This window comes from Arvicanthis niloticus, chromosome 29 (genome assembly GCF_011762505.2).
Source record: "Arvicanthis niloticus isolate mArvNil1 chromosome 29, mArvNil1.pat.X, whole genome shotgun sequence".
NCBI lineage: Eukaryota > Metazoa > Chordata > Mammalia > Rodentia > Muridae > Arvicanthis > Arvicanthis niloticus.
The window spans coordinates 4,230,691-4,257,269 of NC_133437.1; the positions used below are offsets into that span (position 1 = coordinate 4,230,691).

At 40.2% G+C, this 26,579-nt stretch overlaps 2 protein-coding genes across 8 annotated transcripts in view; both read left to right on the forward strand.

Annotated features, from left to right (window-relative positions):
- Window positions 1-26,579, forward strand: part of Arb2a (ARB2 cotranscriptional regulator A) — a 404,275-nt gene that overhangs the window by 283,630 nt on the left and 94,066 nt on the right. The gene's annotated exons all lie outside the window — the stretch shown is intronic.
- Pou5f2 (POU domain class 5, transcription factor 2) lies at window positions 13,521-14,754 on the forward strand. The gene has a single exon (XM_076926961.1). The coding sequence runs from the start codon at window positions 13,521-13,523 to the stop codon at window positions 14,526-14,528; it is 1,008 nt and encodes a 335-aa protein (XP_076783076.1). The 3' UTR covers window positions 14,529-14,754.

Below are 26,579 nucleotides of genomic sequence, written 5' to 3' on the forward strand. Positions count from 1 at the left end.
AATATAACTTTCTTTACTGTGTATAAGGCAGCATTTTCTTGGGGCAGTAGGGTAGGAAGCTGTAAATGTTTGAAAGCAGACTGTATTATCTAGTGTTGCAGTCTTCTGACTTCTGAGTCTAGCACAGTCTTGCACAAAACTGACAGGATATGTGTTGTCTACCTGGGGCTGTAGTTGGTTAAATGCTAGTATGTGAACCTCTCCAAGGCCCCTCTCAGCACACTGATGTATCCATGTGTATCCATTCGGCCAGGATATACCATGCACCCACACTACTTCTGGTGCTGGGGATTAGAAGCCCCACACAGAATATCCATTCTAATACGTAAAGATAGAAAATGCAGGAAGAGAAAGCCTGAACTGTGTGTATGTAGAAGAAAGAAGATGGATATTTGATGGGCAGACAGAAAGGCCTAGCTGAGAAGGTGGCTGATATTCCTAGGGCGTCCTTCCTAGTCCAACTTTCCTCCCACTTCAAGGGTGCTTGCTGATTCGCACATCCTTTTCCAGATGTTAAGGCTTAGAGATGACAAGTATTCTCTCCATTGTGTTTTCGAGTCCTTGAAAATATGGACTTTTCCCTAAGACATGCTTTACCAAATTTTTCTGAAATTCAGGACAGTCATAGGGCACATTTACCACAGAGTTATTAAAGTTTGGCTTACTGTTCCTAAAGCAGCTTACTCTCTGGTCACAGAGCCAATGACATTCTGAGAACAGAAGATCCTGCTACTTCAAGCACTTCCAGTGTAGCCTGACGGTGAAGGATCAGGCCCTCATTGTGAACATGTTGTGCCAGGCACCCAGCAGAGAACCTTGTCTACTTATGACACAATATCCTATGTATTCTTCAAGAAGACCCTAAGCTATTTTCTAGGTCCCATGCTCGTTAGTAGGTCATCCAAGAGCCTCTGTCCACCCTGTTCCTCGACCCTGTAATGGTTCAAAGAGGCTTTTCTCTATCCTTTCTGTCTATTCAGAATACCCGACAGTGTAAAAAGGAGGAAAGGGAAAATACCACATGGCTGTCTTGTCCTCTAAGAAATGAAGTGGAAAACTGAGCTGCACTGAGATGACCCTTTCTATAAGTAGAAGGGGACCACTGATAAATGATCCTGACTGCCAAGCCACATGAACACCAAGTGGGGTGTCAGCAATTACTAGGTAAATTTGAACTGGAGACAGCCTAATTCCATAACCCTAATTTTTCCTCACTCAAATGGGCCATATTAATTGTTTGGACTGAATATTTGCAAGTATTCACTTTACTTTATTGCTGAAAATACCTCTTGAGGAAATGACACTCCAACGTTCATCTCTTTTTTTGTTAGTAAATAATCACTTCCTTTCTAAAGATAGCATGAAAAATCAACAGGAATTGCCTCTGTAAAGTGGTGTCATATAGAATGTGTAGTCAAGCTAAGTCATCTATTATGTTTTTAGACACATCTCTAATTAATTAGGTAATTGAAAATCTATACTGTGTCTTGTAAACGTCTTAAAATTCAGAATGTATTCCATGTGTAATACTGGGTAAGTTTTGACTGTGTGCACTGCTGAAGAATTTCGGCTTTCCTCCTTCCATTCAAACGTTCTAATCTGCTAAGTCATGTTTTCATTAGCTAATAGCATTTCAAGCAGTTGTTCATTGCTGTGGAACTGGCCTTATGGCTTTTACTCATCCATTTCCCTATTCATTGTTTTGTGCTAGCTTATAATTATAAGTGAATGTAAGGCAGGAATATTCTACAAGTTGACCCCCTAGAATTCTGTTTTCAATGACTCATTCATTAGAAATAACTAGAATCTGAAACGGCGAGAAAAATCACTGAAGGGAAGAATGCCTTAAGAGACCTAGCTGAATATGATTGTCATCTTTTTAGATCAGATTTTGTATCATCTGATTTTGATCACAATGGATATAAGCAGATATTTCAGAAATATCACTTTTTAAAAATAATTTTTAAATAGTCATCACATTTTTTGTTGTTGCTTTTCTACTTTCTAAGATAATTTGTATAAAAGCCTTCCTTCACAGAATTTGGCTTTTAGTAAAGGTAACAACTTTAGTTTACTAAAATCTCCTCTTTATCCTCCAGAGACTTGATGTAACAGGATGGGGGGGAGGGTGCTAGGAGGAGGGGTTGCTCTCAGAGGTGAAGGGGAGGAGGAGTCGAGGAGGAATTCTATAAGGCAGGACGATAGGGAGGGGAGGCATTTGGGATGTAAATAAATAAATAAAACTAAATGACAAAACAATTATTTTAGGATACTTTGGATAAATAACTGAATAATATGAATAATATGAATTTTTATTTATTCTTCAAAATTAGTTATGATTGTTAGGTTAAATTGACCCTGGCTTTCAGCCTCCCTTCCTAGAAATTCGTGGTCCTACTAGGCCTTAGAACCCTCTTCCCCTAGCCTACATGTCTGTCTTCCTCTGCCCACCTTTTCAGTTCTCTTGGTCTGTGTGGCTGCATTTTCCACAGTACTGAGTCTGTTTCTTCCCAAGTATATGCTTTCTCGTCCTGCTTCACTGCCTGGTAAGGGACACATTGCAAGTCAGCAGTGATCTGTCCACAGGAAAAGATACTCTGAAAATACGCTTTTTCAGAGAAACAGCATCACTTTGTAGGAGTGATTCAGAACATCTAAAGTCAATAATCCTTGATGCTAAAATGAAAATCCCAAGTGAACATTAGTCACTAGATATAGTGCAAATATTTTCTACGTATAAAAATCTGAAGCTATTCAAAGTTGGTTATCAACACATTGAAAGAGGGATATAATTTTTAGTTTTTATTTCATCACATTTCTTAAAATATCATTTTTCCAAAAGGAAATTACTTCTATTTATAAACTTTGAGAGATCATTTGATCAGAGACTTAAGTTTGTATGTGTGAAAATTGATGTTGAAAGAGTCTTTGACACTTTGCACTAGTATTTCTGTCCAAAGTATCTGCTAATATCTCCTTCAGCTCACATCGCCCCCCAGCTCTTCAACATGTTGTGCTGGTGAGTAGGGAAACTGAGAGAGGCTAGTTTACACAAGTTGGGGGAACCATATGGCATAATAGTAACTGAATCTAGTGGGTTTGTATAATTTCAGTTTCTTTGGCTTGAGAAGTAGCTCAGTTGGTAAAATGGTTGTTGAACAAGCAAGAGCCCTGTGTTTAGATCCGCAATGTCCACATAGAAGCTGGGCATAGTAGTATGTCTGTAATCCTAGCAGTGGGGAAATGGGGACCAACAGATTCTTGGAGCTTGCTTGCCAGCCAGCCTAGTCCTATTGTAAACTGAAGGCTCTATGAGAGACCCTGACTCAAAAAATAAAGTGAAAGCCATTGAGGAAGACAACTGCCTCTGACCTCCATATACATGAGAAGGCAAAAACAATGTGTGCGCGCACACACACGCACACGCACACGCACACACACACACACACACACTCGCATGCGTGCACACATGCACGCATGTACACATCCAGCAAACACAAAATTTCTTTATTCATAAAATACTATGGAAATATTAAATACTCAATATTTACTAATACTCTCCCACATTAAGAAGTTAGTATGTCTTCTGAGGCTGTTTACCCTACTTCCAACCTAACAGAGGAGCCTTGCTCTTTGCTCTAGTTATACATTCAAAGTGTGTTCTGCTTGTATTTTGAAACTTAAGGTTGGGTTGGGAGGGGTCAGGGGAAAGAATCTCACTCTGTAGCATAGGATGAGTTGGCCCTCACTATGTGTACATAGCCCAGGTTGGCCTCAAACTAGGAACAATCCTGCTGCCTTGTTAGTGTTAGTAATAGGTGCCTAAGCACCACAACAAACTCAGATATGTATTTATTAAGAAAAGCCTTTGGATTCACCAAAAGTCTGCGAGATTTCTAGCCCCCCTACACACTGAGTGTGAAATGAGGCCATGCTAGTATTGTATTGTAGGGTCATGCTGTGAGTGGAGTGGTGTCATTCATGTGGACCACTTAAACAGTGCCTGGCATGTGTGTAATAAACCACAAAAAGTACTGAAATGTATGAGAGGTCCTTGTTTGGAATAGTTTTGATGACCCTAACTTATTTAAGTAACATGGATTCTCCCAGTTACTTACGTTTCAGTGACCCTAACTTATTTAAGTAACATGGATTCTCCCAGAATGGTGTTAAAATATTCTTACCACAGTGGAAGTTCGATAAGTAGCTCTATGAAGGCTAAACTTAGCCACTACCTTCCAGTGCTCTGTGGAAATAAGAGGTGCAGTGTACTCTGAAGCATGACGTTGCTTCCTACCAAGTCTTTCACAGGATTGGTTACGCCGGTTCAGGTCTCTTTTATAACAGTGGATGGCCAACACAATAGGAAGTCAGCACAAGAAGAAAGCAGTAAGGGAAAAGCTGAAAGGTGTTTATGAAAAGGTGGAAAAGGATGCCAAACTATATGACAAGAACTTGTATGATGCTTCCCAGACTGTTTGAGTGAGCTTTCTTACAGGGTAACAGGCTCTAATATTTTCGACCTTCCCATTTTAAGTTACCATGCACTAAGCAGCAAGTCCTGCCTTCCCATCCATCTATTCGTTTCTAGATGAGGAAGCTATCAAACATTTTGACCAAATTTTGAAAGATGAAGAACAATCATAACTTTTCCCTATGTCATAGAAAATGCTCCCAGAAATTTAAAGTTTCAGCTTTAAATGATCATTTTTATAGACATCGAAGGAAATGGCTTCCTGGCTTTTTATTTTTGGTGGTTATTTGTCTAGCAAGTACCATAGTTTTAGAACATATACTCACTTCTTTTGCTATTTGAGAATTCAAAAGCATCTGGCATTTCCTTTCTGCACTAGGTTGCCACTGTCCTAACTCTGGTTCCATCCCGATCACCACTTTGACCAGGATAATTTTTCAGCTCTTTATTTGTGTGTTCTAAAGTATTCTGCTTTATTTCTCCAGCCACTAAGTCTCGTTTTAATCCAACACTAACACTGTCTCTTTTATTCTTTTTTCCTGCCCATTACTTATTTCTGCCTTCTCTCCTTCAGTTCCTGAAAGTTCCTTCAGTTGGTTTTGTCTTCCTTTCAAAATCATCCTAATAACAAACTTATGCTTGTTGGTTTTATTGCATCTCATCTACACTTCTTACAATCATAACAGATCAATTGTCTTCTTCGATTTAAATTATTACAGAAAATGTAACATAAGTCAAGCATGAAGTTCTAGCTGGAAATGAACAGGTTAACAAACTTGCCACTGATACCCATAGCATGTCAATACCATGCACTTGTGACACCACTGATGCCATGATTGCTAACATAGCATGTCAGTGTCATGCACTTGTGCTGAATCCCTTTGCACTTTTCACTAGGTGTATATAGAATATTCAAAGTGTAAAGCTTACATTTAAATAAGTCCTGATAATCAACAATGGTGATAGAAACCTTGCTTTCATGTTTCTTCCCCAGTTGGTTTGATGGATTGTTTTCCATAGTTCAGAGTCATTTAAAAGATGTTGTTTTTATCTGTTTATATTTTCTGTATGCAAAGACTGCATGCAGGTTACTGGGAGCTCAGACAGTGCACTGTAGACAGTTTGATTTAGACATGACTCAAAAGAGTCTGGCTTGGTGGCCTGCTTCTTTTCTGACTCAAGTCTAAGTGAGGTGACTCAGTAAGATGTTTCAATTTGATAAGCTGATAGTTTGCCTTTTCCTTTTTTTCATTTTTTGTGAGTTTCTGTTCATACTTCTGTATGTGCAGCTTTTGTTGGTTTGTTTGTTTGTTTGGTGTGATATTGTATGTTTAATTTAAGAGTTCTCTTATAATCCAGGTTGGTTTTGAACTCATAAACCTACAACCTCAGCTTTCCAAATGCTAGAATTAGGAATGTGTTTTGACTAAAGCTTTATCAAATTAAGTGTTAAAAAGATGTTTTTAATATATAGATTTTGGTAAATTCTTTTTATCTCTTGAATTCTGTGATCATTAGTACATTTTATACTACCTGAATTAGAGTTCATTTTTGAAAGAATTCATGGGTGCCTTCATTCCACTTGCTTCCAACCATAAAGTTTCTTGAGAGGATTTCAAGGGCATTTAACAGCACCAAAGTCAGTCAAGTTAAATCTCCAAAAGTAATTCTCAGAGCACCTTAACGTTAATCTGCTTTAAGAGGAACTTTGTCCTGCTTCTCATTTTCTTCTCTGAGTGCAAGTCATGTGCTGAATTTCTGCTTCCATTCATCCTCAACTGTGATTTCTGTAGGTTTTTTTACTGTGAAATGAAGTGGAAACTTGCTTCTAGTCTGCATGTCTCCTGTTTGGAGGTGAAATCACAGAACTTTTGAATATGAAAGACAGTGACTGTACACGATGCCAGTGCATCCCTGAAGCTTTGACTCAGTAACAGGGGCAAACTTGGCTGAAAATTTTTGTTGAGTCATGCTTGTCATAACAAGATTCATTAGACTCTGATTCATTAGACTCTGTCTCTGCCTGTGACTCTATCTGACTTCTCGCCTTGATACCTTGTCACTAGTCTCTCTCAGCTAACTGTTCCACCCACTTTACACATAGCTGAGATTTTGCTCTTGATACCATTTTCAGTCACAGGAAGTTCATGACTCCTGAATGCTCAAGTTTACAAAATAAAATTAAATGCTTTTTTCTATATGGTCCCTGACTATGCTTGTTTCATATCTGTGACCTGAATATCTATTTATACTAGCCAAGTATATAAAAACAGAGTTAAAAGTAATTTTTCAAAAGTCAGGTAGTGTCTTTCATCTCAGTACTCAAGAACTAGAGGCAGCAAGTGGATTTTTGTGAGTTGAAGCCAGCCTGGTCTACATAATGAATTACAAGACAGTCGGGGGCTAGATAGTTAGACGTATAAGGAGGAGGAGGAATAATAATAATAATAATAATAATAATAATAATAATAATAATAATAACAACAACAGAAGAGAAATAGCACAACACCAGTAGCAGTTAGAATGGGAGCATCTCATTTTCCTGGATACACCTGAGTACTTAAACCCCACAGACAGTAATGATCATTGTGATATATTTTTAGGCTATCTTCAGTGAACTAGCTTCAACTGTCATGTTAACTTGCTGCAAGACACAAGGAATCTTACTTTTTTATTATATCTTTAATCTTTTTTTTTTACAATCACTCCTGTTCTTCCCTCTGATGGTTCCTCATCCCATTTCTCCTCCCCAGTCTCCAAGAGGATGTCCCCATTTCCACTCCCTCCTTCCACCCTAAGTGAACTCCCCAATCCCTGGGGCATCAAGTCTCTCTAGGGTTAGGTGCATCTTCTCTCATAGAGGCCAGACCAGCCAGTCCATATGCTGCCTGGTTGGTGGCTCAGTGTTTGAGCGATCTCAGGGGTCCAGGTTAGTTGAGACTGCTGGTCTTCCAATGGGGGTTGTCCTCCTCCTCAGCTTCTTCTGTCTTTTCCCTAATTGAACCACAGGGGTCCCTATCTTCAGATCATTGGTTGGGTGTAAGTATCTTCTTATGTGTCAGTCATCTGCTTGTTGGGCCTCTAAGAGGACAGCCATGCTAAGCTCCTGTCTGTAAGCACATCATGGCATTAGAAATAGTGTCAGGCCTTGTAGCCTCCCCTTGAGATAGATCCCAAGTTGTTCTGGTCACTGGACCACCTTCCACCTTTCCCTCAGTGTCTTCTCCATATTTTTCCCTGAAGTTCTTTTAGACAGGAGCAATTCTAGGTCAGAGTTTTTGACTGTGGGATGGCAACCCCATCCCTCCACTTGGAGCCCTGTCTTTCTACTGGATGTGGACTCTACAGATTTCCCTCTCTTTCATCTAAGATTCCTCCCTTTGAGTGCTGAGATTCTCTCACCTCCCACGTCTCTGGCACATTCTAGAGGGTCCGCTTACCTCTCACCTCCTACCTCCGAAGGTTGTATATTAATTGCTAGAGGTTTCTACAATGCTACATTGACTTTTTAGATCCAGAAGACTTTTTGTGACTAGTGTCTATATCTTTTCTCCTGTGGTTGCTTTTTATATTGCTTCTTGAATGTTATTGAATATTGTGGCGTATATCTGCCTTTCTAAGAGAATGTGCCTATCTTACCAGATGCCTTTAATGGGAAACATAAAGACTAGCACAACCCAGGCTACCTTGCTTTTTTCTGTCTGGATTTAGCATCATTCTTGGGTGGCACTGATGATGTAACTGGATTTTAAAAAGACTGTTGCATTGATGATACTACTAGAAAATTAAGGCTTCTGTTAGACTCTAGTTTTACTAGCACACCATTTGCACCGAAACAAAACAAAACAACAACAAACCTAAAAACTGGTGTGTTTGATTTGAATAGATTCACACAGTATACCCTGGTCATATCACCTGCACCCAAATCTCTATTGCTCCTCCCTCCCACTATGTCCTTCTTTCCACTGCTTTCCCCAGATGTCTAACTTGTGCCGTTACCTCATGCATTTTAAAAGATTCATTTCTTTTCATTTTAAGCACATGAGTGTTTACCTACATGCATGTATGTATACCATGTGCATGTCTGGTCCCCTCAAAGGTCAGAAGTGAGTATTGGATGCCCTAGAGCTGCAGATATGCATGGTTGTCAACCTCCATGTAAATGCTGGGAGCCAATTCTGATCCTCTGCAAAAACAACAATTGCTTTTTAAGCAGTGAGCCATCTTTCCAGTTCCTTAATTTGTACACTCTTGAGCAAAACATTTTCTACATGAATCATGAAGCACTTCTAAGAGGTGCATCTAGAAAAAAAATGAAGTGATTACCTTCCTAATGAAATAACTGACCAACAGTATGACATTTAGTAGTAATGTTCATCCTCACAAACCATTAAGTTTTTTTCACTGAACTTATCCTCAGAACAGTGTGGGTAGCTCATGCAGGCATTAACACATTGCTTGACATATACATACAAATTAAACTATATCACTATCCCATGTCTCCTAGCTGGAAAGCAACTACATCAAACACCAGCTAATTGTTCCAAGCAGCAAATGTATCTGAAAGTCCAAGTGGGGAGGAGATGGTATGTGTGAGCATACATAGGCAAGACCTTTCCCAAAAGATAAGCCGAATCCTCCAGGGGTATTTGTTATCAAATCTTCTTCCACCGTTTCCAAATTCTCAACACCACTGGATCTTAGTGGTTATAATTACCTTCTCAGAATAAGAGAGATTTAAATAGAACTCAAAAATACAAATCCTCCTACAAATACAAATGCATTTACATTTCCACTTAAAGCATCTTTTTCAGAACACTACCTGTATTTCCAAAGATACTAATAATAGACAGCAACTTCCCCTTGGGTAAGTGTGGCTGACCTGAGCTTCTATCAGTTTAGCTTCTCTTCCCCCTCATTCCGATGCTAAATACCTAGGAACCTGTGTGTCTCATCCTTTCTCTATGATTCCTATGGATAAGCACGGCCTGGTTCTTCCATTATTATCTAGTCACTCAGGAAGACCATGTTTGCTGAAGGTGATGGTTTGCCTTTGAGACTCCACAGTCAATGCATCACTGTTATCTGGGGCATTTCCATCTGCTGCGTCATCTGACCTCTGCTATGCCAACCGTGTTTCTTCTTATTTTCTCTGATCACACTATTCCCATATTGCATTAAACATTTAAAGAGATACTAAGATCTTCTTAGGTCTGTAAGTTAAGTTCCACTTTGTAGTCCCTCCCCTCCACCCCATATACAAAACCAGGAGACATGAACATTGGCAAATGAGAGTAACTGAGTATAAAGAAAGCCTTCATTGAGAACACCCAAGTTAATTTTAAAACCCATCAAGCTAATATAGCCTCATTTTTAAATTTAATATTTTTAGCCACTCTGTTTTAACTCATGTAGTATAATAAAACTTAGTTCAAATTCATTTGAACTCATCAGGTTTTTTTTTTCCAATTCACTGAAATGTTTCTATTCAACTATTGTTTTTAAACAACTAATGAATCTTTTTCTCTCTGCAAGTGAGACGTTTTTTTCTATGCAGATCTTAATGTATAATTGCCCTGTCTCTCTTTTATCTCTCTTTGTGTTCCACCTTAGCAGAAACTGGTTGCTTTGTGAATTCTGGGGATGGGGGAAGCATACATATATAAGTGGGAAGAATAGATATCAGCAGTTATTCTGTAATAAAATTCTTTACATTGTAAGCTGTCTTTTAGAGGCTGTCATCTAATCTGAGGCAAACTGGAAGTGTTTTCAGCACTGGTGCCATGGAGGGTGCTTCATTTATTTAACATTTCTTTTCCTAGCAACACAAAAATAAATGAATAAGTAATAAACATGTCTTCTCTTTGTACTGTGGTGTAGTTCTGGTGCCAGGGATCTCACACTGAATGAGACCAGGATCCTACCTTTAGCCCATACTCATTGCAGAAACTGATAAACTTCAGATAAATCAAATACTCAGCCTGCAGATACGGCAGCAGATTTGCTGATTCACAAATTCAAGGCCATATCAACAACTTCATTTTCTGTAGTTTTGAGTCTGACTTCTCCTCAAGATGCTCCCCTCAACGAGAGAGGGTTATATGACAAGTTCCTTGTTGTACTATAACAGAGGGAGGATGAGAAGCTCCTGAGGTCAAGCTTCTTGTTGTTACATCGGCATTACTTTACTTTATTAGCAGCATAAAATTCATCATTCAGCAAAAAATTATTGTGTATTGTATTAGTCAGGGTTCTCTAGTGTTCTAGACTTACTGACTCTTTGATGCATGTCCTTAAATTGAAGAGACATAAAAGGATTGTTGATATCTACTCCAGTGATGAAGTAAATACTTGATGAAGTATGGGAGGAATGTGATGGAAGCCATCCAGATCTCTTTTCTGCCTGGGGAAGGGTCTCCCTGAGGGGATATCTAACCTGCATCTTCTAGGAGACAGGAAGTCCAGCGTGCTTCTTTTATTCTCTGTACCCTTTGTGTGTATCAGATACTACTGTAGACACTGTCTACACAGCAGTAAAGAAACATACAGTGGACACATACACAAATATTTATTGGATAGCAGTACATGCTAAGCAGAAAATAAAATATGTGAGGAGGGGAAGAGAGTTACAAGGGCTGTGGTTAGCAAAGAGTGATGAGCAGTGTCCTTTTGTCATAGGACTGTCAGAGTGCACTCGTGAACAGTAATGAGACAAGGACACAGGGAAATCATTTCAGCAAGGAACAGGACACACAGTGTCCAAATGATACTTAGGAGAAAACAACAGGTTTTCTTCTTCTTGACCATGAATTAAGACTGGGGAGAGTGTATAATGAGGTTGAACCAGGTAGTGTACAGATCTGAGCATCACTGGATGTCAGCTGAAGAAAAGCGTGGCTGGCTTTGGAAGATGATTGAAGAGTGAAGTGATACCATTAGGTTTATTGTGGTTATTTTTGGATTTGGTTTGGATGGCTTTGATGTGATTTTTGAAAGGTTATCTGTAGCAGAGTATGAAAGATGAACCTGAAAAGAAGCAGAAGAAGATCCTGTGGCCTAAGTTAAATAAGTAAGGGAAGGTATGGCCAAGACAGCAAGTTCTGGTGTTTCAAAAGGTCTGGTGTATAGGGGCTGATGCCTTGTTAACATGAGAAAACTAAAGGTCAGCTGGTGTCTGGCTGATGGTAATGTCATGCACCAGCCCTGTGGCCTCTGGAAAAGAGGCAGAAAACTAGTTTAATTTGGGCCAGCAGAGATACAGATGTGGAGTCAGAGAAGCAGTCAGAGAATACTTGGCTGATACTCACACAGACATTTTAAAGAACAAAAATAATACTTATTTTTTGCAGATACTGCAGAGAACATTAGTAGAATGTAGAATTTTATGATCCTTTGAATTTGATAGCTGGAAGGCTATCGTCAGTGATCTCTTAAGATCCTTTTTTTAAATTGGATACTTTATTTACATTTTAGATGTTATCCCACTTCTCCATTTCACCCCCCACTCAGAAACCACCATCCCATCCCCCCTCCTCCTGCTTCTATGAGGATGTGCCCCCACCCACCTACCCACTTCCACCTCCCTGCCCTCAAATTCCCCCACACTGGGGCATCCAACCTTTACAGGACCAAGGATCTCCTCTCCCACCTATGCCCGACAAGGCCATCCTCCCCTGCATATACAGCTGGAACCATGGGTCCCTCTCTATGTGCTCCCAGGCTGGTGGTTTAGACCCTGGGAGCTCTATTTGGTTGGTATTAGTGCTCTCCTCATGGGGCCACGAACTCCTTCAGCTCCTTCACTCTTCTCTCTAACTCCTCCATTAGGAACCCCATGATCAGCTCAATGGTTAGTTCTGAGCATCCACCTCTGTATATGTGAGGCTCTGACAGACCTCTAAGGAGACAGCTAAGGCTTCTGTCAGCATGCACTTCCTGGCATCCACAAGACCAATTTCAGTAGACACTGAGAGACAGAGCTGTATTGTAGTTGGGTTAAAGAATTATAAGGCACAAGGCTGAGAGCTTCCAATCACTTCATCATCTTCTTTACAAGTTTTTGACCTGCTATTAGATCTTTTTTCTCTTCATTTTCCCTACTTGGGGCCTAGAGCTGGCCTGAACTAGGGGCATAATAGAAAAACGTAAAATGTTTGTATCTCTGGAGGGAGAGGCGCCTTGGATAGAAAAGCTTGGTGTTGCTGAGTTGGGTAGTGTAAGGGTCATTCTCAGTGTGCAGCTGCCTGTCATGTCAGACCAGAATCATGTCTCTGTGGGCAGGGGGTGTGGGGGGGGAGTGGGGGTGGAAGATGACAGAGTTTGTTTTCTGTTGAGTGAGGAAGCTTGGAATGGGAAGCTGGGTTAGAATGCATATTTTCAGGAGTGGTGGGAGACACATTAATTTCATCCAGAAATTCTGCCCGTGAAGGAGTGAATTGTGGTGGTACAGTATGACAATACATCTAAAATCTGAGGCAGAAAACTGACCCTAGTTAAAACTGAAACTTGTGTGCATAAAGTTCTTGAGGAATGAGGAATAGGAGCTGAGGGTATGCACAGGATGGGCTGTTATCGTGAAGATTGTAGAGATGGAGTAGTTAATGGATGGACAGATACTGTCAACAGTGCTTGAAATACAGATAGCTAATTAGTGTTCATGAAGCCAAGATGGTGGTTCAAAGGATGTGAGTTAAAGGGGGCACCTGAGTTTTTGAGAGATTAAAGTCAATGCTGGGGTCCCAGTCAAGGATAAGACCCAGGTAGTGATTGAGGGACCCTGATTGCATGGAGGTGCAAAGCTCCAGATTTGTACAGAGTTAGGAGTTGAAAGCAACAGTTAGGACAAGAGGCTCTGGGTTTTCAAGCCTGAGGACCCAGTAAGTTACCTCAGTCTCCAAGCCCCTGATTCCAAACACACTTTGATCTTGCTTGCAATGCTGTCTCCGCCCACTGGGGGGCGGGGCTCGAGGCCGAGGCTAGTGGCTGTTCAGAAGCCTCGAGAGCCATCAGTTCCTACCAGACTCTTGCTGGGGGTCCCATCCACCCCATGGCCGGGCGCAGGTCTTCAAACGTCTTCCCCCTTCCAGGCAATAGTGGTGGTGGCCTGGAAGGGCCAGTTCCCATTCGAGTTGACACCCCAACCTGGTTGAGCAGCCAGGCAGCCACAAGCAGGTTAATGGTGCGGCCAGGTATGGGGCCAGGCATCTGTCCAGGCCCTGAGGTATGGGGAATGCCTCTGGGTCCCTCACCTTATGAATTCCGAGGTGGGATAGCACCCTACGGAGCTTGTGAGACAAGGGCCTGGTCCCAGAGTTCCTCTGAGGATACCTGCCCAGGACCCTACATCGCTTTGAGGTACATGCCAAATTTGGCACTGCCAGAGGACGTTTCAGCCATACAGAAAGAGATGGAGCAGCTGGCCAAGGAGCTGAGACAGAAGAGGATGACCCTGGGGTACTCGCAGGCCGATGTGGGATTCGCTGTGGGAGCTATGTTTGGGAAGGTTCTCAGCCAGACGACCATATGCCGCTTCGAGGCCCAGCAGCTCAGCCTTGCCAACATGTGGAAGCTGCGACCCCTGCTGAAAATGTGGTTAGATGAAGTAGATGAGAAGAACCTTCTGGGCATCTGCAGAATGGAGATGATCCTGAAGCAGGCCCGGAAGCGGAGACGTGCAAGCAGAGAAAGACGCATTGGGAGCAATCTGGAAAAACTGTTCTTGCAGTGTCCAGAGCCCACGCCCCAGCAAATCAGCTATATTGCTGGGCGCCTCCGGCTGCAGAAGGACCTCGTCCAAGTGTGGTTTTCTAACCGGAGCCAGATGGGCAGTTGGCCAACCAATGATACCTCCCGGAGGGAGAATGTGGGGGCAACTGGGCCTCCTTTCCCAGGGCCACCAGTGTGCTTTCCCCTGGCACAGGGGCTCCATTTTGATTTCCCCCATTATGGGGGGTCATGTCTTACACCCCTGTACTCCTCTACCCCATTTCCTGTAAGAGGAACCCTTTTGTCTGCCCCAACCACCACTCTGGGCCTCCCCAGGCTGTCAAGCTGAGGGGCCTACCCTGCAGGGGAATGAGAGAATAGAGAGAAAGTGGGTTTTGTTTCAGGGTTAGCATTCGGTTCTCTGACTTAGTGGTGAGGGTGGGAATTGTTACAGAAGGCTTGGGAGGGAAGTTAAAGCTTATCACTTGCTTATTTTTGTTTTTATCTTTATCCCTGGTGTTGGCATTACAATATATTTATGACTTTAACTTTTTGTTTCTTTTTTATTATTAATTAAAGACATCCATTGTTCCTTATTGTTATCAGGAAACACAGTTTCTTTCTTTATAAACACAGCATAAAATTTAAAATACAAGTCACATAAAACTACTATACCCGTGTTTATTAAAAACAAGCAGAGCTTTGTCCAAACACAAAATTCAGGGTAAGAGTTACTCCTTATGAAGGCCTAGAAATGCCATTAGAAAGTAGCACACAAAAGCCTTTCAGACAGGAGCTTCCTTGCAAGCCACCCCCTCACCGCATTCACTTTTCACAGCCATCCAGCCAGTGAATGTTTGGGTGGGTGCGGGTGTGAGGCTCTCAGTTCAGTGTTCTGCCTTCTTGATGTATGTGCACTGCCCTGGCCTTGCTTGTCCTCACAGGGAAGTCATTCTAATGTAAACCAGTTTGTTACCAAGGTTGTTAGGTGGACTGCCATAGCTGCAGCAAGTTCTCAAGCTCAGAGCTCCACTTTGTTGTTTGGGAATGCCCTTACTCGGTTTTGGGTTGAGATGTGCTTTTAAGCTCACACTTATCCTAGTTCTGGGGTGGCCTGAGTGTGAAGGCCAGGGTGCCTTCTCCCGGCTTTCACGCTGACTCCACAGAAGGGTTTCCCACCAGTTAGGCACTTAAGTCTCTTTCCAACCTCTTCCCCAGAGCTGACCTTCCAAGTTCCAGTCGGTTACTAACCTGCTTGGGGTAGAGTGTTGCTCAGGAATAGAGCATGGAAACTACTGGGCTTGATCCCAGCGACAGTTTTTTCTTTTTTATCTCTTTGCCTTTTGATTTTTCTGTTGTAAACCTGCATGCAGGGTATATTAAAAACCCATCACTGGTTTGACTCAAATAACGGCTTCTTTCTGCGTATGCATCAGCTTCTGCGTTTCTGCTTTTTCCTTCATCAGAATTCCAAAGGATTCTTCAAGGGTATTTTCAAAGATACACATTATTACTTTTATTTTGGACTTTGTTTTCTAAGTTAACTTTGGTTTTTTTATTTTTGTTCTTGGCCTTTTCCTAGTTCCTTCTGGTTCCTTTCATTATTCTTTTTTCTAATGTATTTTTTAAATGAATTCTTTGTTTACATGATATTTTTTGTCTTGTTTTGTTCTGTTTTCTGGTGCCTATGTGAGATGCCTCTGCAGAATAAAAAGCAGATGCCTGGAAAACTCCATCATGCCCCTTTGATCCGCAATTCCAGGACTGGTTTTACCAGCACACATGGGTCAAACAGCTCTATTACCTCCATTTAGGACTTTCTTCCTTCCACTGAAGAAACTGACACTTTACTGTTAACTATCACGCCTGCATAAATTTGCCATTGCCGCCATTTTCTAAGTTCAGTGTGTACAACTAAATTATATTAATAATATGCAACTCTAGCACTATCTTGTTCCAGTTCCATGTCACAGTTCTAAAACATAAAGTGTGTAATCAGTAAGCACTAACGCCTCCCTCCTGTGCCTAGCCCGTCTGCTTCGTGTCTCTATTTACATTAGTAGGCACATCTAATAACTGTGCCCTGTGTCTGACCGACTTCATCTAGCACACTTTCAAGGCTCATATATGCTGCAGTATTCACCAGACTTGATTCCGCTGTATGACTGGACAAGATTCTGCTGCATAAGTACACTATGCTTTGTGTAAAACTCAGCCCTGGGTTAGCCCTCTGCAGTCCACTGAGCAGAGTGCAGCCAGGAGGACATGTAGGAAATCCCTGCTTTCAGTTCTCTTGAATAAACACCTAGAGATGGAACTGCTAAATCAGCTGATTCTATTAACTTCTTATTTATTTTCTTTTAATAATATTTTATTAATTCTTTGAGAATTTCATTCAATGTATTATTTATATTTTTTCCAAGCACACAACTCATCCAAAATCCATCCCCATCCTTCTACCATCCCAATTGGTGTTTTCTCTTAATCCGCCTCTCACTCCATCCCCATCCTTCTACCATCCCAATTGGTGTTTTCTCTTAACCTGCCTCTCACTCCATCCCAGTTTTTGTAGCCCAAATAGTCTTTGAGTGTAGGCCTGTTTTGAGGTGGGTTCAGCCTACATACACAAGGTCAAATCATTAAGGAAAACTGACTCTCCTTCTCCCAGCAGCTGTAGAACGCCCAGTGATCATCAGAGGTAGGAGAGTCCATGCTCACCTTGCCTTCTCCGAGCTGGGGTTTTGTCTGCTCAAGCTTCCAGGGTCCTGGGCATCCTGTCACAGTCACTTGAGTTCTTCTGTGCAGATGCCCTGTGGTGTACAGAGGACATTGTTTCCTGTAGTCATCCACCACCCCTGACTTTTACAGCCTTGCCACCACACCCCCTCATCCACAGAGACCCCTAAGCCTTTGGGGGAGTGGTTTGATATAGATGTCCTATTTAAAGATGAGCACTCTGCATGTTGACCAGCCGTGGGTCTCTGTTAAATGCCAGCTATTGCAGGATTATTAACTTGTTGAGATACTGCCAAATGTCTTCCTCAGCAGATACGCTGTTCCGTTCTGAATCCTCTCACGGAATATATAGGTTCGGTTCTCCAAATCTCTGCCAACACTTGTTACCCCCACATGTTCTCATTATCCCCATCCTAGTGCATGTGAAGTGATACCTGCGTGTGGCATAGTTTGCATTTTCTTCAATGAATGACATTTCGCAAATGATATTACGCACATATGCCAATTGCCCATTTGTATTTCTCTTCTTTGAAGAAATGTTGATTCAGTTATTTTGCCCATTTTCAAACTGGTATGTTTTTCCTTACATATTGTTAAAAAATTTTTTTTCTTGTAACAGTTTAGATTTACATTAAGTAACATTTTCTTACATTAAGCAAATATGTATGTAAGTATCCTCCTTTACAGTCTCACACTTGCTATTTAACTTTTTATTGTTTATATTATTTATTTACCTTTCAAATGTTATCCCCTTCCCAGTTTTCTCTCCATAAACTCCCAATCCTATTCTCCCTCCCCCTGCTTCTATGAGTGTGTTCTCCACCCACCCACTCACTCCCGCCTTCCCACCCTGGCATCCCCCTACACTGGGGCATCAAGCCATAACAGGACCAAGGACCTCCTCTCCCATTGATGCCAGATAAGGCCATCCTCTGCTACATATGCATCTGGAGCCATGGGCCCCTCTATATGTACTCTTTGGTTGGTGGTGTGTCCCTGGGAGCTCTGGGGGTGGGGAGAGTCTGGTCTGTTGATAATCTTATTCTTCCTATGGGGTTGTAAATCCCTTCAGCTCCTTCCCTAACTTCTCCATTGGGGTCCCTGAGTTCAGTTTAATGGTTGGCTGCAGGCATCCGCATCTGTATTGGTCAGGCTCTGGCAGAGCCTCTCAAGAGACAGCAATATCAGGCTCCTAGCAACAATTCTTGATATCCACTTTGTGGCATCAACAGTAGTGTCTGGTTTTGGTGGATGTAAATGGGGTGAATCCCCAGGTGAGGCAGTCTCTGGATGGCCTTTCAGTCTATGCTCCACAATTTGTCCCTGTATTTTCTTTAGACAGGAGCAATTCTGGGTTACAATTTGTGAGATAGATGGGTAGCCCCCTCCCTCAACCAGGGGGCCGTGCCTAACCTCTGGATATGATGGTCTGTACAGGTTTTCCCACCCCTTTGTTGGGTATTTCACCTGTCATTCACATTGGATCCTGGGAGCTACTTGGTTTCCTGGCATCTGGAAATTTTGGTGGATATCCCCAGTTTCTCATCCCCCATTGCTGCAAACCTCTGTTCAATTTCCTGACCCTCTGTACATACTTTCCCTCTCCTCCAACACCTGATCCTGACCCCCTTTTTCCTTCCCCTCCTCCTTCACTCCCAAGTCCCTTCTATCCTCTATTATTTTGATTATTTTGTTTTCCCTTCTAAGTAGGACTGAAGCAACCACACTTTGGTCTTCCTTCTTCTTGAGTTGTATTGTGGGTATTCTGAGCTTTTGGGATAATGTCCACTTATCAGTGAGTGCATACCATGTGTGTTCTTTTGTGATTGGGTTACCTCACTCAGCATGATACTTTCTAGTTCCACCCATTTGCCTAAGAATTTCATGAATTCATTGTTTTTAATAGCTGAGTAATATTCCATTGTGTAAATGTAAATGTAAATGTAAACATTTTCTATATACATTTCTCTGTTGAAGGACATCTGGGTTCTTTCCAGCTTCTGGCTACTATAAATATGGCTGCTATGAACACAGTGGTGTATATGTCCTTGTGATATGTTGGAGCATCTTCTGGGTATTTTCCCAGGAGTGGTATAGCTGGGTCCTCAGGTAATACTATGTCCAATTTTCTGAGGAACCGCCAGACTGATTTCCAGAGTTGTACCAGCTTGCAATCCACCAACAATGGAGGAGTGTTCTGCTCTCTCCACATCTGTGCCAGCATCTGCTGTCACCTTAGTTTTTGATCTGAGCCATTCTGACTGGTGGGAGGTGGAATCTCAGGGTTGTTTTGATTTGCATTTCTCTAATGACTAAGGATGTTGAACTTTTCTTTAGGTGCTTCTCTGCCATTCGAGATTCCTCAGTTGAGAATTCTTTGTTTAGCTCTGTACCCCATTTTTTATAGAGTTATTTGGTTCTCTGCAATCTAACTTCTTACATTCTTTGTAGATGCTGGATATTAGTCCTCTGTCAGTTGTAAGATTGGTAAAGATCTTTTTCCAGTCTATAGGTTGCCATTTTGTCCTGATGACAGTGGCCTTTGCCTTGCAGAAGCTTTTTAATCTATCAGTGTAATCCACTGTATAAACAAACTCAAAGAAAAAAAACTCATGATCATCTCATTAGATGCTGAGAAAGCATTTGACAAAATACAACACCCCTTCATGGTAAAAGTTTTACAAAGATTAGGAAATCAAGACCCCTACCTAAACGTAGTAAATGCAATATACAACAAACCAGTAGCCAACATCAAACTAAATGGAGGGAAACTTGAAGCAATCCCACTATAATCAGGGACTAGACAAAGCTGCCCACTCTCTCCCTATCTACTCAATAGTATTTGAAGTTCTAGCTAAAGCAATTAGACAACAAAAGGAGGTCAAAGGGATGTAAATTGGAAAGGAAGAAGTCAAAATATCACTATTTGCAGATGATACGATAATATACTTAAGCGACCACAAAAATTCCACCAGCAAACTCCTTCAGCTGATAAACAACTTCAGCAAAGTGGCTGGACAGAAACTTAACTCAAACAAATTAGAAGCCTTCCTCTACTTAAAGGATAAATGGGCTGAGAAAGAAATTAGGGAAAAAACACCCTTCCCAATAGTCACAAATAATATAAAATACCTTGGTATGACTCTAACCAAGCAAGAGAAAGATCTGTAAGACAAGAACTGTAATCATCTGAAGACGTTAAAATCTTTATCACATTTATAATTTGCAAATACTTTATCTCATTTTATGGATTGTCCTTTTACTCTTCATATGATGGATTTGATGTGGTGGCCTAGTTATATATACAGGATGTTGTGAGACTACAGTTCTTTATATAGTATGATAAGGAAAAATCACAGAAATAAAAAATTTGATTCCTAGGTTCACTGGAATGTAACTTGGTGCCACCTTCATGAAAGGCTGTTGCATAATTCACTTGAAACCTTTTGCTTTTCCATGGCCCATTATTTTAACATGGAAGGGTTTTTATGAGAAGGTACTTGTGTGTGTGAAAAAATTCAGAGGTAAGAGTAAGGATTACAATATTTCTTTTAAGAACTTGGTATTTATTTCTGTTGTTATTTTGACACGGATCTCACTGTGTAGCCCGGGTTAGCTTTGAACTAGGATTACAGTCTTGTCCCAAAACATTCAGTCACCGCTAAGATATTTTTTCCTCCCTGTTTAATTGAAAATAAATTTTTATACAGTATATTCTGTTTGCATTTTCCTCCCACAGTTCCTCCCAGAACCTCATACCTCCCCAGCCATCTAAATCCTCTTTGTCTCTCTCTCTCAAAACACACACACACACACACACATACACACACACACACACACACACACACACACGAGAAACCAAAACAGGGAACAACAACAAAATACTATAATAGGGCAAAATAAACAAAAAATGGAACTGAAGAAAATGCACAAGAAACATATACAGACACAGAAATACACACATACAGAAATCTCATAAAAACACAGAATTAAAATTGATATTATGTAAGAAAAGGGTAGTTTTTAAAAATGCCCAGACAAAGCATTATGAGACTTCCCCCCCCAAAAAAAAGACCCCAAAAATACTGTTGAGTTCATCTTGTATTGGCTGTCAACTGCTAGTCATAAGGCCTGTCTTCAAGTGTGGTTTGTAACCTAATGAAACTCCATGGAAGAAAATTAACTCTTCCTTTGTGATCAGTTGTCAATTGGAGATAATTTATGGATAAAGGGTGGGGGCTCATGTCCACTTCTACACTTGGTCCTAGGACCCCACCAGCCTTAGACCTGTATTGTCCCTGTGCACGCTTTCCCAGGCTCTTCGAGTTCTTATGTTTGTCAATCCTTTTGTTTCTAAAAGACTTTGTTTCCTTGATGTTCCTATCTCCAAGTTCTCTCTGAAATGTTACCTGAGTACCAGGGGGAGTGTCTTAGTTAGAGTTTTACTGCTATGTTGTGTGTGTGTGTGTGTATCATATAAGAAGAGATACCATGACCAAGGCAACTCTCATAAAGACAACATTTAATTGAGGCTAGCTTACAGGTTCAGAGGTTCAATCCGTTATCATCAAGGCAGGAATATGGGAGCATCCAGGCTGGCATGGTGCAGGAGGAGCTAAGAGTTCTACCTCTTTATCTGAAGGCTGCTAGCATAATACTGGCTTCCAAGCAGCTAGGGTAAGGGTCTTAAAGCCCACACCCACAGTAACACACCTACTCCAACAAGACCACACCTTCTAAGAATGCCACTCATGGTATCGAGACATCCATTTAGGACTGAGCTTTTCAAAGTCTCTTATTCTCCACATACTGTCCAGTTATTAACTATAGGAGGAGGCTTCTCTGCTGATGGCTGAGGAAGACACTGACCTATGAGTTTAGCAGAATTATTTGTGTTTATAATTATTACTGTTCTTTTAGCAGAGCAGTAGTATTTGAATTTTCTGTAGGACTGTGGCCTGTATACGCCTAGTGTCAGTTTTCATCCCATTGACTGGGTCTTAAATCCAAGCAGAGAGTAGTTGGTTACTCCCACAACCTCTCTGCCACTAGTGCAGCAGACTACCTGCAGGAATGCCACCACTGCAGATAGATTTTGTAGCTGTGCTGATGTTTACCTTCCTCCTCTGATAATGTACAGAGTACCTTCCAGTACCATGAACACATAGGGGTGAAGGCTCCAGCTATGATCTAGCTAACCTTTTCCATATTCAAATATGCATAGGTATTGTCTTCAGCAATACAGCATTACCATCAGTTTGTGGAAAAGAGGCAATAGCCTTGGCCGTAGCCTGAGTTGCTCCTATGGGGCTCCTTTGGCCAACAGCTCAGTTAGATGTAATCCATTCCTGGCAACTGAGATTTCACTTAGCTGCAAGAGATGTCCAGTGATTTTATACACACACACAGACGCACACACACACACAGACGCACACACACACACAACATAAACACAGACACCATGCGCAGCCCTCTTCCCTTCCCCAATTCCATCTAATCCTCCCATTCTGGACTAATCCCCCACCCTGTCCATTCATTACTCTGTATTTGATTTTGTCATCCTTGGGAGTTCATTCTCTCCTCACCAATCCCTTACTCTATACCAAACCTCTGTGGTTATAGGGATTTGTAGCCTGCTTTCTGAAGACTTATCAGATAACATATACATATAAACAAATGCAGGCTGTGTTTGTTTGGAGGGGTCTGAGTGATCTCATTGATTATAAATTTTTCTGGCTCTATCCATTTGTCTGTAAATTTCATGGTTTTGTTTTTCTAAATAGTTGAGTAATATTCCATTGTGTAACTGGTACGGTTTTCTGTGTCTATTTGACAATCCTATAGGCTAGTTTCAAGTTCTAGCTATTATAAATAAAGCAGAAATGCACATGCTTGAGCAAGTGTCTGTGTAGTAGGATGTGGAGTCTTTGGATGTGTGCACAACAGTAGCTGGATCTTGAGGCAGATCTATTTACAGCTTCCTGACGAACTGCCACACTGATTTCCATAGTGGCCACATGTTTGTACCAGCAGCAGCAAGAAATAAGTGTTCCGCTTTCTCCATACCCTGGCCAAAGTGAAGCATCATTTTATTTATTTATTTATTTATTTATTTATACCACTTTTAGTGAGGTAATATGAAATCTCAGTGTAGTTTTATTTGCATTTCCCTGATGACCAACGATGTTGAACATTACTTTAAGTGATTCTTAGCCATTTGAATTTCTTCTTTTAGGAATTCTCTTTTTAGATCTGTACCCCATTTTAACAGGATTATTTGTTTTCTTGATACCCAGTTTTTCAGTTGTACATTTTAGATATTAGCCCTATATCAGGTGTGTAGTTGTTTTAAAAAAAAAAATCTTACTCTATGACCTGCTGCTTTGTTCAAACGACAGTGTATTTTGCCATACAGAAGCGTTTTGGTTTCATGAGCCTCCATTTATTAATTATTGTTCTTAGTGCCTGTACTATTTAATAAGTTCAAAACTATCCCCACTTTCTCTTCTATTAAATTCTGTGTATTTGGTCTTATACTGAGGTCTTTGATCTATTTGGAGTTGAGTTTTATACAGGGTAATAAATATGGGTCTATTTTCATTCTTCTACATTCAGCCATCCAATCTGATGAGCAGTTTATTGAAAATATGGTCTTTTCCAGTATGAATTTCTGGGTTCTTTCTCAAATATCAGGTGTTCATAAGTATGTAGACTTCTGTCTAGGTTTTTAAAGTATTCTTTTGATCAGTGTGTCTGTTTTTATATCTATTCATGATGTTTTAATTACTAGAGCTCTCCAGTAAAATTTGTGTCTGTTTTTATATCTATACTATGATGTATACTATGAACTGCTGAAGTTCTTTCATTATTCAAGAATTTTGTTTTGGTTTTGTGTTTTGTTTGTTTTGTTTTTGGTCTCCTGGATTTTTTTTTTGTTTGTTTCTGTATGAAGCTGAAAATTGTCCATTTATCTGAGAAGAATTGTGTTGGAATTTTTATAGGGATTGTATTGTATTGAATCTGTAGATTGCTATTGGTAAGATGGCCATTTTCACTATGTTAATCCTTCCTATCCATGAGCATGGGAGATCTTTCCATCTTCTGATAGTTTCTTTAATTTATTTCCCTAGTATGTTAAATCTTTGAATCATACAAGCCTTTAACTTTGCTGGAAGTATTTGCCATCTATAGAAGTTTTCTGATGGCATTTTTAGGGTTTTTATGTGTAAAATTGTATTGTGTATAAGTAAAGATATTTTGACTTTGCCTTCTTCTATTTGTATACATTTGGTGTCCTTCACTTGTCTTACTGCTTAAGCTAAGATGACAAGCACTATATTGAGAAGGTACGGAGAGGGTATATATTCTTGTCTACTTCTCACTTTAGTGGAAATGCTTTGTGTTTCTCCTTGTTTGGGTGGCTGTCAGCACTGGGCTTACTGTATATTTCCTTTATTATTTGAGATATAACTCTTGTCTCCCTAGTCTCTCCAAGACTTTTTATCATGAAGGAATGCTTGTCAGAGGCTTTTTCTGCATCTAATGAGATGATTATGTGGGCCTTTCTTTCAGTCTGGTTAGGTGATGGCTTACACTTATCAATTTACATAAGTTCTAACAATATTTGAGGAAAACCTGTAAGAAATTTAACATTCCAGAATTACCCCAGTCATTTTTGTCTCTAAAATAGTAGTTTCTCATTATAAAGCACTTCTTAAAAGAATAAAATAACCTTTTCAATTTTGGTAGGTTTTGTTATTTCCATAAAAGACATTTCTGTAAACAGTTCGTATACATATCTTTATACACAGAGATACAAATGCATCTAATATGTTAGGGATAAGAAGACATTGCTAAAAATATAATATTTTAGGGATATTTAAAAATCAAGTGTCCATTAATTCAAAAGTAGTATTGCTCAAGAAGTAAAGACACCTGTCATATGTCTGTATTCCCGTGCATCATGGTAATTTAAAATTTCTATCTGTGTGTTTATATACCTTTGTGTAGTTAACTCATATATAGAATATAATATAATTCAAATCACTTCCATACTTCAAAATGTTTATTTTCAAATTTAAAAAGTATACAAAAGCATAAAATTCTGCCCTTAACACAGAACCTTCTGTGCATGTCATTTTTTAACAAAAAAAAAAAAAAAATTACAAGTAAGATCTAGTGATTTTAAGTTGAAAGGTAGGGTCAGTTTCTAGAATTCTGTCTCCATCTCATTGAAGCCATCCTGGTACACAGTAGAATCCTTACGCTAAGCCCTGGTGACATCAGAGAATGAGTCTACAGCAAGCCCAGGGAGAGACTCTGAATTCTTGACATGAGTTGTTGGCCATTCTGCTGCCTCTCTGCAGCTAGTAGACCTACTGTGAATTCTGCACAGAATCATCTGCTTTGGCTTGAACTTGGACATCGTAGGCTTCTCTCTTTCTGGCTTCCATCAAAATCACAAAGTAATTACAAAGTACACCTGCCTATGTATTCTTCCACTGTCTGACCACCAAAGAGTTAGTTGAAACAGTAAAACTTGTGGCCTTCTCATAAAATCACTACATTTCAAATTCATTGCTCCCCAAACTGTACAGCTTATATGTGATTTCTTCTGCAAGAGAATGACTATATTGGTTCCTAATTACTCCTCTCTTTTCCTTTCTGCATTAGTGGACTAGGATCTTTTCTAGTCCTGGATACAGTTGCCAGGGAGGTTATGCTATATGCTTATTTAATTTGATTTATTATTCTAGAGTGGATGTTAATGAACAAATTTAAGACTCTTACTGACTGAGTAATATAAAATTTCTTCTATGAATCAGAATTTTATTAAGGATCTTTTTAGAGGCTTAAACACAAGGGTTAGAGAAAAAGTCACTGAACTGAAAACTAAGTAAAACATATATGGCTGTGGGTTGCTCTACAAAAGCCACCCTCTTGTCTTTATACGTAGAATTCTGCTTTTAAAACGCAACCCTCTGTGCTTGTCAGTTTTGAAGAAACTAAAAATTTACAAATGAAATCTATTGATTTGTAAGTTGAAAAACAAGGTTAGTTCCTAGAATTCTGTCTTCATCCAGTTGAAGCCATCCTGGTACACAGTAGAATCCTTAAGTCTTAAATACTTAAAACTCACTACTGTCATACAAACTATTGTAGGGGTTCTTGTTTCCTTGTAATATTTTTATTTATTTTTTGAGAATTTCATACATGTACACTATGATTTTTATTATTTGCCCTCTGCCCTCACTCCCTGCTCACCCAGGATTCCCCCAACATATCCTTTTCCCAATTTTATGCCCTATCCTTTTAATATTTTTTAAACTGCAGAATCCAATTGAAAATTTTAATATAAATCATTTGACTCAAAAGCAAATTTACATTGGTATACCATTTTATAAGACTTTCAGACAAAGTGCTTTAGAGTAGCTGGATTAACCATATAGCATGATATAGTTTAAACATCCAAAATCTCTCTTCACACTCTTCTGGAGTCTGGACTCAAGATCTAGCGTGTGTTGATTGGTTCTGTCTGAGAGCACTGAGGGAAGGATCTGCTTCAGGATTATCTCTTTGGATTGCAGATACCTTCTTCTCCTTGTGCCTTTATTGCCGCCTTCACTGCCGCTGCCTTCTTTTTCCTCTTCTTTTTCTTCTTCTT

What these genes read in the sequence shown, in the direction of transcription:
- Pou5f2 (XM_076926961.1), top strand. Translation starts at nt 13,521, where the DNA reads ATGGCCGGGCGCAGGTCTTCAAACGTCTTCCCCCTTCCAGGCAATAGT.